Source organism: Onychostoma macrolepis, chromosome 03 (genome assembly GCF_012432095.1).
Source record: "Onychostoma macrolepis isolate SWU-2019 chromosome 03, ASM1243209v1, whole genome shotgun sequence".
Taxonomy (NCBI): Eukaryota; Metazoa; Chordata; class Actinopteri; order Cypriniformes; family Cyprinidae; genus Onychostoma; species Onychostoma macrolepis.
This window is the reverse complement of record NC_081157.1, coordinates 17,528,121-17,546,332: the sequence shown is the minus strand read 5'-3', so window position 1 is coordinate 17,546,332 and position 18,212 is coordinate 17,528,121. Positions and strand designations below refer to the sequence as shown.

Below are 18,212 nucleotides of genomic sequence, written 5' to 3'. Positions count from 1 at the left end.
GTGAAAATAACAGATTTTCTTAGCGACAGATGCTATTTACTCTAAATGTAAATAACCATAGATTCTGTTTACACTCTGTAAAAAACAGCAGTAACTGTGCTACAATAATATGTGAGCAAGATGGATGTACATGTTTGCATTTTTTAGAAAAAAACAAAACAAAGATGATGTGTGGTTAGTAAGGTTTGGGAAATAAATGTAGCTGAAATAGGGCCATAAAACCCATACTGAATAATTCTGAATTAGACTTTTGAGTAATCAGTCTTGTAGCCTACAATATTTACTTCAAAATGATGCGAAAATCCTGCTCGCTCATTCACTGACTTGAAACACAATACTTTCTTTACTGAGGTGAATATCTCTGTTCTGAGACAGTCAGAGTATTATACAACCTAGAATGCGCGTAAAGAGCACTCCCTCATATAATCACAAAAACTTCAGTTCATTGCGATCTCACGACGTTCCGTTAATGAGCTCTCTACACTGCACTATTGTAGGGAGTGAAATTATTTCCTTATGAAATTAATTCCTCATGAAGCCAAAACTCAGGAACTTACACACTACAGATGCCATACAATAAAACAATAAAACTTATCTGGAGAAGAGATCTTCAGAGAGAGCAAACAACACCAATCCCCTTGCTCATTTACGACCCCCTTCCTCCCCCTCCCCTGCCTTCTCTGCGTCTGACTCTTTTGACCAAAAGGCTTCACTCAAAGTTCAGTAAGAATAGGTACCACATATCATATGTGACCTGATCTAGCAAAATGAGTCACAGTGACCCAAATTTCAAAATTGAGATTTTGGTATCAAAGGAAAGAGGAGACCATAAGCTTTAAAATGATATCCTAGTCAATTAAAATAGCTTTTAAAGTTTTTTGCCCATTTTTTTGTTTATATTTTTCAAAATCCATTGCATTTAAAGGGATAAACTATTTATTTTACAGCTTAATTTGACCAAAGACATTTGTATATATATAAATGCTATTAAACCAGGCTGAAGCTCAAATTATTTTAAAGTATTTATTTGAATAAATATTTTAAAAGGCACTTTTACAAAGATTTACTAAAATCAGAAAGATTGAACAGAGGTGCTACATTTTTGCTTGAGAGAGAGGGTGTGTGTGTGTGTGTCTGTGTCTGTCTGCATCCTTGACGGTCACCTCGCGCGTACACGCACATGTTCACGCAGTCACAGAGAGAAAGCGTGTGAGTGAGTTTAACGCTTTGGCGACTTTGCTCTCTTTTGACAGCGACGTTTCTCACATTAATAAACAGAACTACACACAGTATACTACACTACACAGTATTGAACTATCTTTCTGAGGAGATCTGCTAGCTTGTTTACACACAGCGCTGCTTGTCTGACAGGAGGATGGCTGGACCAATCGCATGCTGGTCAGTCGAAACTGGGCTTCCCATTGACAAATGATCAGCGTTTATGTCACTGTTTGTGTACATTTCTAAGCTTTTTGATTAGTTTTATACAACGTTTAACATCATATTTGGAGAGCAGAGATAGTGACGTTTCAGGGGATACCTGGAATATAGGGAATTGCTCAGAAGTGACGAGAGGAGTTGAGAAAAGCAATGTTCATTTCCAGCGAATTTAGTAAAACTTTAAGTCAACTTTAATAGTCATTTAAATACCTTTACTCAGTTATCTGGACTACGAAACTTTGGGAGATTATTTTTGAATGTCTGTTCTTTTGAAATTAGCTAAAAAATGAAAAATCTATTTTTTCATTGTTTATTGGCCCGTATCTTAAAATGGAACGTTGCAACTTCCGACTCATTTGGCCAGAACGGGTCACATATATTTTTCACTTTCATGTTTGGTATCATTTTAAAGGTATCTGTGCAATTGGTAAATTGGTCTCAATTTCACAGTAGTCACTTGTATTATGAGAAATACTGAAAACTTAAGTTAACTCTGTACTTCTTGTGTGGCGGTCTCCTTTCAAAATCTGATAAACATTGCTCTACACCAGGTGTGACCATTTGGGTGCGCGAGAACAGTTCCTACAGGAGGCTTCTCATCCCACATACACAGATGTAATCTGTTTTGGGGCAGAGAATAAATGTTTATGGGCCTTTTGTTCTGGTGGTATTTAAGGGAAAGTTGCAAGTCACTCATTGCGATTCTGTAGCCAGAATAAGCCCGTAGTGTGGTTTGTCTCTACACTCCATACTATGTATTTTCTAAGGTCTGGTATGCATCATTTATTCCTGGATTAATCTTTGAGAATGTGATGTTTTGTATTGATATGATTTGACATCTTTGAATTGGCTATGCAATTGGCATAATTAATACATATTTACCTGACTGATAATAAAATGTTATATTTGACTTATTCTGATCTCTTCAGAAATCATTTTTCAAGTAGATTAATGTGTAGTCTAGTGTTTCCACAAATCTGCGTCCAGGACAAATCATACTTAAGTACCAATGAATGAAGCGGGGGCTCGTCATTAGGGATCTTCTGATTTCTGTCTGTCACTGACTTAACAAGTTACAGTTTTCGTGATTATAGAAAGAATACACTTTTTATTATATGCTAGCAGGGTGCAGCCTATTTAAAGGTATTATAATCACCCTGTACCCTCTGAGTAAGATCAACTGGCGAGTTTGTGCTGTGCGTTCACAGTTGGCCGAGTGAATTGCTAAGCGACACTAGGTCGCTAATGAACGAACAATTGAAAGTATGGGATTTCCAGAATAATCAGATATCTAAATTAATATACAATCGATATATGTGATCAGTTTTTAATTATAAATAGTGTCTAAATTTAATGATCACTTGAAATCGGAGTCAGATTGAACACGGAGCTAGACTAAAATTGAAACTAAATCCTGAAATTCAGAAGCGCAAGTAAAAGACTGAACATGCATTAAACCTTCGACCAGGCCGCTGGATTCTGCTGTTTGGACTAGCGGGTGGATCCTTACACAATGGATCTCTTAATTACATCGTATCTACACTTTGTTATAATAAAAGGATTCCCGAGCTTGCAGAGCTCAGCACTTGACAAAAACTTTTTGAGTAGATTCTGAGTGGCCAGTGGATTCGAATTTACACACTTCTGGTTATTGCGTTCAAGAAATCAACAGATATGTCTGCTACATTGCTCAGCGCTGCAAATATGTGACCCTGGACCACAAAACCAGTCTTAAGTCGCTGGGGTATATTTGTAGCAATAGCCAAAAATACATTGTATGGGTCAAAATTATAGATTTTTCTTTTATGCCAAAAATATTAGGATATTAAGTAAAGATCATGTTCCATGAAGATATTTTGTAAATTTCTTACCATAAATGTATCAAAACTTAAATTTTGATTAGTAATATGCATTGCTAAGAACTTAATTTGGACAACTTTAAAGGTGATTTTCTAAATATTTTAATTTTTTTGCACCCTCAGATTCCAGATTTTCAAATAGTTGTATCTCGGCCAAATATTGTCCTGTCCTAACAAACCATACATCAATGGAAAGCCTATTTATTCAGCTTTCAGATGACGTATAAATATCAGTTTAAAAAAATTGACCCTTATGACTGGTTTTGTGGCCCACAAATAGGGACATTTATGTTTTTATAAATGTTGAGCGGGACTCGATTCACTTGTTCTGCCCTTCAGAGAAGAGGTGTCATTGCAGTGGCGAAGGAATTAATGTTTTAATGAAATATTACAAGGGTATTAGTGTTGTCAAAAGACCCGGTACTTCGGTACCAAGTCAGTACAAAAAAAATGAAAACGTCACTGTACCAGGTTTTTTTAAGTACTGGTGGTACCGAGCGGTCAACCCGGTTCTTGACGCATACGGCCCTATGATTTCCGCAATGCAGAAAACGTGGACTTAATCGCAGAATCCAGTTATAAAAACAGAATTTACAGTTTAACACGGAATTTCATGGAATTTTTCAAAGTTTGGATGAATTATTCACTTAAATCAAATCGCGATATGGACTAGTATCTGTAAATATTAAGCCGCAAAAGTCGATTCAAATATGAATCCTATTTCAGCATCTGCCGTCTCAATGAGGACATAAATACATAAACAACATCTCCAGAACTGCTTTGAGAGTCCCTTCACGAGCATTTTACCGTTTCATTTGAGTAAAATAAAGTAGTAGTAGTACTACTACTACTACTGTTTAAAAATTAATAAAACTTAATTTAAGAAATAATCACACACTATTTCTTCCATGTTTTAATTTTAATAGTAAATCCCCTATATTTACCTACAACTAAAATGTGTTTAAATTTCATTAATTAAAAGGCAAATTAAATATGGGTGAAACTTGTTTACTGTTTTTCATACTTTTATTACTTGCGGGAAAAACTTGAGAGACAGTCTTAAATAAGTATAAAGAATGGCATTGATTTTTGCACATTTTATTTTTGTTTGAATTTATTAATACAAATAGTGTGTTTTTTAATTACCATGTTTTTGTGTTTTGCTTTGGTACCGAAAATTGGTACAGAGAACCGTGGATTTTCACTGGTATCGGTACTGAATACAGAAATTTTGGTACAGTGACAACACTAAAGGGTATATCACGCTAAACACATCTTTGGCACAGTAATCTGTTTAAAAGCCTCTAATTGGCTGTTGTGTTCAACAGTCATGTCTGTGATTGGCTATAATGATTAACGCTTCAAAGCACATTGTAAGCAGTAACCTTTGATGCAAAGGGGGAAAATGTAATGCTGTAATCATATTCACAATCATGTCACAATAACCCGCAGCTATATTACAGTATTATACAGTATGTTTCTAAGAATGGAGCACACTAACATGAACACTCACTGTTGTTGTTGTAGATTATCTCAGTGTTTGGTGACAGCAGAAGGTTGTGCTGCTCTGGCATCAGCTCTGAGTTCAAACCCCTCACACCTGAGAGAGCTGGATCTGAGCTACAATCACCCAGGAGAATCAGGAGTGAAGCTGCTCTCTGAAACACTCAAACATCTGGACAAACTCAAGTAAGTAGAACCGAAACAATCATTCTGTCAGCTCCGTATGTGACAAAGGTTTTTAGTTTTAGTCTTATCATGATGTTTATCATGATTTATCACGATGAACAGCAACAACAACAACAACAATAATAATAATAATAATAGTAATATAATTATATGCTTCAGTCTTAGAGAATTATTTAATTCCACTTGCTCCATGAAAAAATACAATAATTTAGTAGGCAACTGATTTGACTGGAGTCTTCATCACTTGAGTGAATGTCATTTTAAACATATTTGTCTATACATTTGTTCACATTTGTAGGTCTGTAACCCTCAAAAACCGAGACAGCCACCCGCGGCTAAAAATAACTATTATTCTTAAATGTTTAATAACTTTTGAACCACTAATCCTATCTGAATGTTTTAAGCAGAGATTCTCCGCTTTTCGGTAGAATGCAAATTTGTCTCAGTTGGATATTCAAAGGCTCCGAAGCGTACGTGATTACGTGAGCACTGGAATTTAGGTATTCACGTCGTGAGGCGATGTCCCAGTAAAATCAATTCTGACGCCACCCCTGACTGACATGACAGTAGGGTGTGTAAATCAAAAGATCAAAACAGATGTTAGATCTGACATTTGATGGATTTATGAGTGGATTAATGATGTTTTTACCTCTCGCCTGTGCCATGGCGTTTTTATGGAGTTCCTTCCTGACCTGTTGCTAACTTTCAGTGGTTCAGGTGTTGGGTTCTTCCTGATTGTGGAAAAATGGCTGAGCAAAGGGGTGTGTATTGTCACCTTAACAGGATCAATGTTTGTTTGATCTATATGATAATGCCTAGGCAGGGGTTCTTCCGTGGCCTAAGTCGTGGGAAGTCGTGGCCTAATGGTTAGAGAGTCGGACTTGTAATCCAAAGGTTGCGAGTTTGAGTCTCGGGCTGGCAGGAATTGTAGGTGGGGGGAGTGAATATATACAGCAAGGCACTGAACCCCCACCGAACCCCTAACTGCTCCCCGGGCGCCGCAGCATAAATGGCTGCCCACTGCTCTGGGTGTGTGTTCACTGCTGTGTGTGCACACTTTGGATGAGTTAAATGCAGAGCACAAATTCCAAGTATGGGTCACCTATATTGTCCCTATTGGCCCGTCTACATCCACCTCTGAATAAGGAGGTTGTCTGGACGTCTACCTTTCCAGGTGAGCATAAAGAAAGGTATCATTGTTCTTTGTTTTTGGGGGATGGAAGACATCCAAACACGTGTCTAATGTCAATCCGCTAAACGGTTCAGTTCTGCTTGATCTATGTTGATAGCTAAGATATCACTGTTTTGATTATATGAAAACTGAAACATAGAATTAAAGAATTCACCAAGACAACATACACCTCATATAGATGCACAGAATCGTGGTTCAGTTCAGTTCATTTATAAAGCACAATAAAACAACAATGGTTGACCATTGTGCTGAACAATATCGTTTAAAAGAAATCAAAGTACATAACATGATATAACAAGACAAACAAATAAACATTTTTAAAAAGTCCTGCTTTAGACAATAAATCAACACACTTTGACTGATTCTTTGGGCTCACACACACACACACACACACACACAAATTTGTGTATACAAAATTTTAAGAATAGGCAAAATTGTATATGTTGTTTATTAGGGTCCAAGCCAGAATGGCGCAGGGCCCTATTGATTCCTTCTGGAATATTTTATTTATTTTTTATTTATTTTTTTTCGACTAACCGGGGGTTTTTGGGGGCCTTAACGTGCTCAAAAACTCTTGAAAATTTGCACACACGTTGGAATCTGCGGTCATTAGGACGCCGCAGAGGCTGGGACCCGGGCGTGGCACAGGGGCTCTACGTCGCCCCCTGGAACACGGTCTGAAAACTTGATGTGTAGCTCACACATACTTGCACGTATTCATATGAAACTCGGTACACATATAGATCTCATTGAGCCGAACAATTTTCGCTCTCTATGTCATAGGCTCCGCCCAACAGGAAGTCGGCTATATAGGGCTGTTTGAAAAGCGCACGCTCTGGAATTTGATATACTCCTCTGAGGACTTCCATACGATTGCCACCAAACTCGGTGAACATGATCTCAAGACATTGGGGATGCTAAATTGCGGAGGGATTTTTGATATCTCGAACGGTTTGCCCGTGGCGAGGTGATGAATTATGGCGAAAAATGAGAGACACAATGTCTAATAACATCCACATACATTGTCTGATTTTGATCAAACTTCAGGGGTTTGTTCGTTGCATGATGCCGATCGAATAGATGTGACTATTATGAGATAAAGTTATAGCGCCACCAACTGGCAGCAGGAAATGTGTCAATTTCAAAATGCTTTGAATTCAGCATCTTATTTTTACCCGATTTGCTTCAAACTTCATCAGAATAATGACAAAACACGGCCGATGTAAAACTGTGAAGGGAATATTGATATCTAAAATATTGTTGCCATGGTAATATGTCAAAGTTGAACATTCTTTTTCTTGATTTTGAAGTTGATTTTGAGGCAGATAACATGCTTAGAATTCCATGAAACTCAATACACATATCCATATTAATGATAGTTATATACCAGAAAAAGGTCATAAATCGGCGTGGAAGAGGCACTCTATAGCGCCACCTTTTGTCAAAAGTGGGGGGGTTAGTTTTAGCTACAGACACCAAACTCGGTACATAAATTGTTCTTATTAAGCCGGACAACTTTCTAATTTACAATCATTAGCTATGACCAACAGGAAGTCGGCTATTTTTATTTTAATGTTTATTTTTTGAGAAAACAGGCTGTAAATAAATTCATACTCCTCCAAGCAGAAACAAGTAGTTCACACCAAACTTTGTCAACATGATGCCAATATACTGAAGATTTAAAATTGCGGACTGATTTAGGATATCTCGAACGGTGTGGTAATGGTGATTTATTAAAGAAATAGTAAAAAAAATAGCAGTAATTTTCTTATATCTTTAAAGTGCAGATTCCAAACACTTCAAAACTTTTTACATAAATATAACAAGTCATTCTGAGGAAACATGCTTAGTTTCAAAAATGTATCATGCTCAGGGGCCACAAAACAATTAAAACTATCACTGAAATTGGTTTAAAGGTGAAGAGTGTAATACCAAGGATGACCACCAGATGGAGGCATGACCTTAAATCTCATGAACTGCCTGATATCTGCCTGTCTGTGTATCAGAATGAAAAATAATGCATAGAATCAGCTGAAATGTTCTGTACTGTCAGTATTCTTTTACACACACACACACACACACACACACACACACACGTGTATATATATATATATTTATTTTTTTATTTTTTTTATTTAATAGTTGTAGAATATTAAAAGTATTGGTAACAATTTACATTAAGGTCTCTTTGGTTAACATAAGTTATTCCATTAATTAACATGAACTAAAAGGAACAATATATTTTAAAATCATTTATTAATGTTAGTTAATACTAACATTAAAAATATTAATTTTATGTTAATTCACAGAAAATAAACTAATGTTAAGATACAACTTTAAATTTTAATAATGTATTAATACATTTTAACTTAACATTAATAAATGTTATATAATTATTGTTCATGCTAACTGGTATAGTTCAATAATATAGTTTTTAACACTTAATTAATTCAAAACTAACAAACTAAGTATGAACAACATATGTTTTACTATATTTTTGTTAGTAAAAAATGATTTATGTTAGTTCATGGTACAGTAACTGATATACATTAACAATAAATTTTAATTAACAATGTAATAGTCAATTTTGAACATATCTTTAACCAAGATTCATGAATGCTATAAAATTATTCATGCTAACTTCATGTTAACTTATATAATGTTAAAAAATAAAACTTGTTGAAAAGTGTTACAAAGGACTTACATATTGTTATTTGTGTGAGTGTGTGTGAGAGATAGAGGATAGAGAGAGACTAACATTAATAAAAGCTACAGTGAGGAAAATAAGTATTTGAACACCCTGCTATTTTGCAAGTTCTCCCACTTAGAAATCATGGAGGGTCTGAAATTGTCATCGTGGGTGCATGTCCACTGTGAGAGACATAATCTAAAAAAATCCAGAAATCACAATGTATGATTTTTAACTATTTATTTGTATGATACAGCTGCAAATAAGTATTTGAACACCTGAGAAAATCAATGTTAATATTTGGTACAGTAGCCTTTGTTTGCAATTACAGAGGTCAAACGTTTCCTGTAGTTTTTCACCAGGTTTGCACACACTGCAGGAGGGATTTTGGCCCACTCCTCCACACAGATCTTCTCTAGATCAGTCAGGTTTCTGGCCTGTCGCTGAGAAACACGGAGTTTGAGCTCCTCCAAAGATTCTCTATTGGGTTTAGGTCTGGAGACTGGCTAGGCCACGCCAGAACCTTGATATGCTTCTTACAGAGCCACTCCTTGGTTATCCTGGCTGTGTGCTTGGTCATTGTCATGTTGGAAGACCCAGCCTCGACCCATCTTCAATGCTCTAACTGAGGGAAGGAGGTTGTTCCCAAAATCTCGCAATACATGGCCCCGGTCATCCTCTCCTTAATACAGTGCAGTCGCCCTGTCCCATGTGCAGAAAAACACCCCCAAAGCATGATGCTACCACCCCCATGCTTCACAGTAGGGATGGTGTTCTTGGGATGGTACTCATCATTCTTCTTCCTCCAAACACGTTTAGTGGAATTATGACCAAAAAGTTCTATTTTGGTCTCATCTGACCACATGACTTTCTCCCGTGACTCCTCTGGATCATCCAAATGGTCATTGGCAAACTTAAGTCGGGCCTGGACATGTGCTGGTTTAAGCAGGGGAACCTTCCGTGCCATGCATGATTTCAAACCATGACGTCTTAGTGTATTACCAACAGTAACCTTGGAAACGGTGGTCCCAGCTCTTTTCAGGTCATTGACCAGCTCCTCCCGTGTAGTTCTGGGCTGATTTCTCACCTTTCTTAGGATCATTGAGACCCCACGAGGTGAGATCTTGCATGGAGCCCCAGTCCGAGGGAGATTGACAGTCATGTTTAGCTTCTTCCATTTTCTAATGATTGCTCCAACAGTGGACCTTTTTCACCAAGCTGCTTGGCAATTTCCCGTAGCCCTTTCCAGCCTTGTGGAGGTGTACAATTTTGTCTCTAGTGTCTTTGGACAGCTCTTTGGTCTTGGCCATGTTAGTAGTTGGATTCTTACTGATTGTATGGGGTGGACAGGTGTCTTTATGCAGCTAACGACCTCAAACAGGTGCATCTAATTTAGGATAATAAATGGAGTGGAGGTGGACATTTTAAAGGCAGACTAACAGGTCTTTGAGGGTCAGAATTCTAGCTGATAGACAGGTGTTCAAATACTTATTTGCAGCTGTATCATACAAATAAATAGTTAAAAAATCATACATTTGTGATTTCTGGATTTTTTTTTTTAGATTATGTCTCTCACAGTGGACATGCACCTATGATGACAATTTCAGACCCCTCCATGATTTCTAAGTGGGAGAACTTGCAAAATAGCAGGGTGTTCAAATACTTATTTTCCTCACTGTATATAATTATTGTTCATATTAATTAATATAGTTAATTTTAATAACTGAAACCTTATTGAAAGTGTTACCAAAATTGTATATATTGTTGTGTGTATGTGTTTGTGTCTCTCACAGTCTTGATAGACATGAACTAAAAAGGAACAATATATTTTAAAATCATTTATTAATCTTATTTAATGTTAGTTAATACTAACATTAAAAATATTAATTTTATGTTAATTAACAGAAAATAAACTAATGTTAAGATACAACTTTACATTTTAATAATGTATTAATACATTTTTAACTTAACTTTAACATTATAAATGTTATATAATTATTGTTCATGCTAACTGGTATAGTTCAATAATATCGTTTTTAACACTAATTAATTCAAAACTAACAAACTAAGTATGAACAACATATGTTTTACTATATTTTTGTGTTAGTAAAAAATGATTTATGTTAGTTCATGGTACAGTAACTGATGTACATTAACAAGAAATTTTAATTAAACAATGTAATAGTCAATTTTGAACATATCTTTAACCAAGATTCATGAATGCTATAAAATTATTCATGCTAAATTCATGTTAACTTATATAATGTTAAAAAATAAAACTTGTTGAAAAGTGTTACAAAAGATTTACATATTATTATTTATGTGTGTGTGTGTGTGTGTGTGTGTGTGTGAGAGAGATAGAGGATAGAGAGAGACTAACATTAATAAAAGCTATATAATTATTGTTCATATTAATTATAGTTAATTTTAATAACTGAAACCTTATTGAAAGTGTTACCAAAATTGTATATATTGTTGTGTGTATGTGTTTGTGTGTGTGTGTGTGTCTCTCACAGTCTTGATAGTTGTGATTAACCCTTTCATTGCTGTATCCATCAAAACCAGACTGCTAGAGGGTTACTGTAATGCATGTGCCCGCTGGGCACAGTTTTCCTGATACCACCGGGGTGGCGGTTGCACTGACGGCTTGGGCCCGCCATCGCTGCTTGCAGCTATATTTTTTTTGTTATTTAAGAAATGTTTTCATTTTAATCCAACCCATAGACAGTATGTGTACTGTAAAAGAACAAATATACGTTTCACTTAAAACTCTCAGTAAAATAATTACACCTGCAATTTTAAAAGGTTTAACACATTGTGTGTCTCTAAAGCAAGGCACACTGTCTATTGTCTTTAATTTCTTTAAAATAGCCTGAAAACCAGCATTGTTTCTTTAGATCATTATTGCACCCGAGTTATTTTCTCATATGAGTAGAAAACTCTTTGGATGTGTTTGTGACAAACACATAATTTTTTACTTAAGAACACTTTTTAAATGTATGACAGAACTTCTCTCATTTGACAGACCTATCTTTCAAATTATTTACCTGGCCTTTAACACTTGGTGTAAATTTTCTTACCACACAAAACATACATATTTGACTAATGGTTTACTAAAAGATTAAAGCTTTTCTGTGTTTTCAACATGAAAGAGATGTACAAGCTAAGGATTTTTCAATTATTATCATCATTCAAATTTAATGAATTTTCTATGGCAAGGGATACAATGTACAGTTCTTATACTATGTGTGCTAAACATTTATGAATATTTTGCATGCCAACAGATTTTGTTAGGGATGTGTCTCATCTAAGAATCACAATCTTTTGTAAATTACATTTTTCTTACACCACTAGATTTAGTCATATTATCAAGATTTCGGATGGCCATTCACAATTTGTTTATTGGACTAAGTATGTTTTTAGGTGAAGACATCTCTGTGTGAGCTGTCATCATAATAAGAATAAATGAAAATTAAGAAATTAGGTTACAGTTTTTCTCTTTGAGATATTTCTTTTAGTGCAACTTTGTGTCTGTCCATGGTGTGCGAACACATGAAGCATCAACACGAAAATTAAGTCGTGCTGTTTTACCCTTAAAACTATTACAACTGAAACAAATCAAACTATTGCACTGAAGTCGCACATTCTTTAAAGTTTGAGCATGTTAAAGTTTCTACGCTCTTGTAAAGAGTAGATACATTTCATCCATAACCTTTCGTGCGTTCAAGAGACCAAATCACTAAGAAAGAGAGTCAAGCAAGAAAAAAGGTTTAGAATGCATATAGAATTCAGAAAATATGTTTCATAAACAATTGTGAAATTTTTTAAAATGCGGATTTATAAATGATATTTGTATTACTCCACTGGATTTAGTCATCTTGCTCAGATAGCAGATGACACAATTCACATTTCATTTGTTTGGCTATATTTGTTTTAAGACTCCTCTGCAAGTTCATGCTAATCCTTGCATGGGAAAGAGAGCATGACGAGCACATACTTATTCATTTAAGAAAATTATTAAACATTTGACTGCACTTTTTATTATTTTGACAAACCTCCATTTCAAATTGTTTCCCTCGAGGTGTTTGTCCACAGAATCTTTTTCAACACAACGACATTAAACAATGTTATCAGTCACTGTCGCCATCTTCTGTGACTCAAATAAAGCAACATCTCTGGTGTACGTAAGCATCTACAATGTGTGCATGTGCTAAACATCTTTGTTTCTCCACTTCTGTCATATTTATTTGATGTAATACAAACATATTTTGAGAACTATGATGTTCCACTCATGATCATCTGGGTATATTTTTGTAAATGTTGTTTTAAATTACTTTGTTTTTTTTTTTCTTACGCCACTACATCGCGAGCTCTTGTTCAGATAGCTGATGACGATGTGCGCATTTTATTTGTCGTACTCGTTTCTTTCAACATTTCCGCTTGAGATTAAAGTGTAGGTAATGTGACCACAATTAAGAACCATAACATTATACTACATTCCCTTTGAAAAGGTTATAGATATAGTCGTTTATACAGGAAATATGTTTGCACAACAGAAATATGTATCAGTATAACAAATACCTAATACTGAAGTCCTCTCTTCTAAATATATTGTTAAAGTTTTAAACTGAGATTGCTGTAGAGCTTTTTCTGGTCTGTCTTCAAAGCAGCCACGAGACAAGCCCCCGATCTTACTGTTTCTCTTTTACAAGTACATCTAAAGTTGCACATTACCACTTGAAGATGGTGTGGAAACACTATTTTGTTTGTACGCGTCTCTAAACATGACTTTAATAAATAAATCACAGATGTCACGTAGTTGAAAGGTGCATGTTTTTGACCATTTTAGACGGTCTGCACCAGCACACAGACACATGTTTTTGGTATTCATCTGACCAAAAGATTTGATCCTGGGGAAACACGCACAACAGCAGCTGTGTGTTGTCATGGTTATCTTCATAATTGATCCACTTTTATTAAAACAATGCAGCATGAAGGTACTGTTTTCAACAGCACAGTCCCTTGAAATATTGTAGTATATATATATATTTTTTTTTATATCTAAACATGTATTTAGCTTAAATATTAAATGTTAAGAGTTTACAAAGTTGCCATGCCTGATGTTTATATTTTTAAGAACATTAGATAGTTTATAGTTTTGAATTTTATAACATTTCACCAAACCTAAAGAACTGAAAAATAGGTTTAGCATCAATCCACATTTCAGCAGTTAGCCAGAAAATGTAAGTGAACTGAGATTTCATTACTGAGATTGTTTCACATTCTGTAGATTTTCTCAGTTATATTAGGGATTTGGATTCTAGTTTGTTGAATATTGTTTGTTACTGTTCCGCTGTCACGTGTTCGTCGTGACCCATGGAAATGCAGAGACGTGGAACAAATGACTTTATTGACAAAACTACCATCGACTGACATAACCAAAATGACAATATAAGACTGAACACAGAGACAAGGAAACACAGGGCTTAAGAACTCTGGGAAACGAGATAATTAATAAAACAGGGCTGGGGACGAATTAACTAATGACAAAAACTAGGACAAGAACAGGAACTCCAAATAAGGTCACAAGAGGAGGGGAAACACAAGACGCTGAGAGACAGTCTGACATCCGCATGTTTAACACCTCATTACTTGAAGACACGTACTGTATAAATCACAAAGTTTTTCACTTTAGTAGGCCGACTCTGAAACCAGACCAAACAAAAATTAGCTTGAGCCTTAGTTGTAGCAGTGTGAAAATTGTTGTTTTTATCTTTCTATGATTTGTTCTGAACCACGGTTTCAGTTTTAACATCACAATTCGCATTGTATTGTATTCGTAATGTCGCGTGTGATAGTAAAAAGTTTTGTGTGAGTGTCTTTTTTTTTTTTTTTGCAAACAGTTCTGCTGTAATGTTAGCGAGCTCTTTGTGTTCTTGGCTTCTCTTTGTTCATATATGTCAATATTTCTGTGAATTTGTTTGATTTAATAAAATATCACAACCCGTCGTCTTCATTCGAAACATGAGACATTAGTAATAAATAGTATAGTGATAAATTTGGACATTTGAAAGCACGTATTTCTGTACATTTTGAAATAAGGTGCATTAAAAGTCAATAAATCCTTGATTAATATGAATATTTGAATTAAAAACGTCCCCACATACTATTCAATAAAATTCTAGTGCATTAATCTCTTAAATAACAGCAGAGTGAGCGAGATTTTGGATATTGTAAGATTAAACTTATTTTAGTGAACAAAGTACCACATTTCAGCTATCGTTTTGTTAGGAATGGTACACAAAATGTTATTTTATCCTTGCTTCTAGGAAAAGCTTCATGTGGCCGTAAACATTTAATTTTAACGTGGCTTTAAGCACTATGCATCATTAAAGTTTCACTTTCACCACGTAAAGCCGGTAAATGTGGTGTTTACATGAAATAATCGTAATATGAGTTTACCTTATGGTCTGAAACCCAGAGTCTCTGTATCAGTAAGAAAGCTTCTTCCCTCTGAAGACTTGTGTTGCATTTCGGGTCAAAGCAAAAAAAAAAAAACATTGTATAAATATTTGTATAAATGTTGTATAATATATGTATAAATATAAAATGCGGGAAACTATTCATTGGTTATTCTACAATTAATTGAATTACAAATTATACTACAATTGCAAAATACTGTAAATTGATAAACTGTTCAGCGTGATGACGTTGAATGTCTCCGACAGGCCTGTAGTCCCATTTAGCAACTTGTTAGCAACCGTCTTTTTTAAGAAACATAACGATTTAAAAAAATCACGAGTGGGATGTAACTGGTGTGTTTTATGTCGTAAAATAATACGTGAAAGTATATTGAGCCTGTGTGAACCATGGACCTTATTTTAGGGATTTAACCAAAATCCCATTCAAAAAACCCATTGACTCTGGGATGATGGAACCAGAAGAGCTACAATACACTCGCTTCTGGGTTTTTGCCTACAAAGTCACATCATAGTTTTCTGTTCAAACGACGATTGTTTTCTGCTCATTTCGTCACGTTTATCAACATACGATCATTCGTGAGATTGGCGTCATACGAATGTTTCATGAATGAAACGTGAATTCTGTCGTAAGTTGATTTGTGTGCACGGATCTGCGCTCGTTTCTATGTTAGCTTGATAAATGAGGCCCTTTGTTTGTTTGTGTGTGTGTGTGTGTGTGTGTGTGTGTGTCAGTGGCGTTCCGTCCATATAAGCTGCAAATGCGCCGCATACCCAGGCCGTCTGAGAGAATGAGTTCAGAGTTCATGTTCATTAATATAAACATGATTATAAGCATGGGCGTCGCTAGGCCATTTTTAGGGGGGCTTTAGCACCCCTAAATTTCTGCTCAGCCCCCCTAAAAATCTTGCGATTCTTTCCCTTTAAATTTCTAATGAAATTCGGCTCCTCCGCATCTTTCTGCGCGTTCTTCAATCCACAGACTGCGGTGGCGCAGAGGAGAGGACAAGGTGTGTGTTTATCGATAGATTGTTATAATATCTACATATATGCAGTTCTTTGTCATAAATACAGTTTACAAACAGTCATGGGAGAGCAATCGGTTTCCAATCTACTGTAAAGTTTTCGCTGCATTCACCACTCATCACACCACAGCTGTTTCCTTCAGCGAAAGCCCTTAACACATACGATGACTTTATAAAACGATCACGTTATTGCTATTTTCATTTGAAATTTTAGCTTTCAATATAGAACATAATATTACAGTGCATGTGGCTACCATACAGTTATGCATAGAAATGATTAAAGACAGTGACCGACAGCACTCAGTCAGTGCACTCATTTTAATTGCATATCAGAGTGATTGACAGAGATTGAAACATTGTGTGTGTGTGTTTTGTATTAATTTAAAAAAATAATTTTTATTGTTTGAATTGAATTTATGTAGAACGGTTCTACAATTTTTTGTACAAATTTTCAATAATTTTTTTTTATAAATATTTATTTTTTGTTATTATACCCTCATTGGGGGCTGAGCCCCCTAAATGAAAATCCTAGAATCGTCCCTGATTATAAGTTGATCCCTTGTCATTTGAAATGTGACTTAAAGCTTAATAAAGTGTTGGGAATAAGTATGTAAAATTATTTATTTGAAAACAATGGTCATTTTCTGTAAATCTACGTCAGTGACAGAAGCTTCCGGGTAAACGGGTTCTCCGCAGCTTTGGCGCCTCCGCTCTGTACAGACCACTGAAGTGTGAAGTTGAAAAGATATGCCTTGCAAGTACCGTCAGGATTGTAGCGCGTTCTCAGTGTTCTGCTGGTATGCGGCTGATTTCATGCGCGAGGTAAACTGTTACTTGTGGTAAGAACATTACTTGTCAGTGCAGCATCTCTCCTAATAATGAAGCTGTGAATTTAAAGTCATAATTAATTTTCTGTTCATTTTTGGGTGAACTAACACCGCTGTTAATTTACTCACACTCAGGCCGTCCTAAATGTATGTGACTGTTCTTCAGTAGAGAATCAGTGGAGGATTTTTAGCTTTCAAGAGCCCAACTAAAGTAAACACTTGCCACCATGACAGTGACTTAACAATGTTGACTCCTTGCTTCTGTGATTCTGCTCGTTAACATCAGCTGTCTTCACTAATGGTCAGTCATCATTCAATTAATCACTAATTATCTCATTAACACTGCTGCAGTGTTCATTTTTTACACTCATGAGTGTGAACAAACTTATTTCTGTGCAGAATGAAAAAAATCTTGCATTACATATAAGTTAATAATCTGAGTTAAAAGACCTATAAATGATTCTTTATAAATAATAATAATAATAATAATAATAATTAGATCAGTAAAGTTCGCAGACGAACTTTGAAGTTGGCTTGAGAAAGCCTTGTCTGATAGTTTGAAATAGCTTTGAAAAACTTAGTTTAATTTTAATTGTTGAAGCTGAAGTTTGGGACAGAGTGGGAACACACGTTTCTAGCATGAATTAGCATGTTGCTAACATGATTTAACATGAATTAACACGTCACTAGCACGATTTTACATGAATTAGCATGTTGTTAGCATGATTAGCATGTTTCTAGCATGTTTCTAGCATGATTAGTGTTTTACTAGCATGTTGTTAGCATGATTAGCATGTTATTAGCATGTTAGCATGATTAGCAAGTTACTAGCATTTTACTAGCATGGCTAGCAAGTTACTAGCATGATTCTAGCATGATTAGCATGTTATTAGCATGTTTCTAGCATGTTTCTAGCATGATTAGCAAGTTATTAGCATGATTCTAGCATGATTAGCATGTCTCTACGCATGCTACTAGCAACTTTCTAGCATGATTAGCATGTTACTAGCAT

The 18,212-nt window shown here is 35.5% G+C and overlaps 1 protein-coding gene across 3 annotated transcripts in view; it reads left to right on the top strand.

Annotated features, from left to right (window-relative positions):
• The window catches only part of LOC131533770 (NACHT, LRR and PYD domains-containing protein 12-like), a 63,484-nt gene that overhangs the window by 43,424 nt on the left and 1,848 nt on the right, over positions 1-18,212 (top strand). For all 3 annotated transcript variants that reach the window (XM_058766258.1, XM_058766248.1, XM_058766256.1), the window contains one exon: positions 4,827-4,988. In XM_058766258.1, the coding sequence (XP_058622241.1) occupies positions 4,827-4,988 (162 nt within the window). The remainder of the gene's footprint in view (positions 1-4,826; positions 4,989-18,212) is intronic.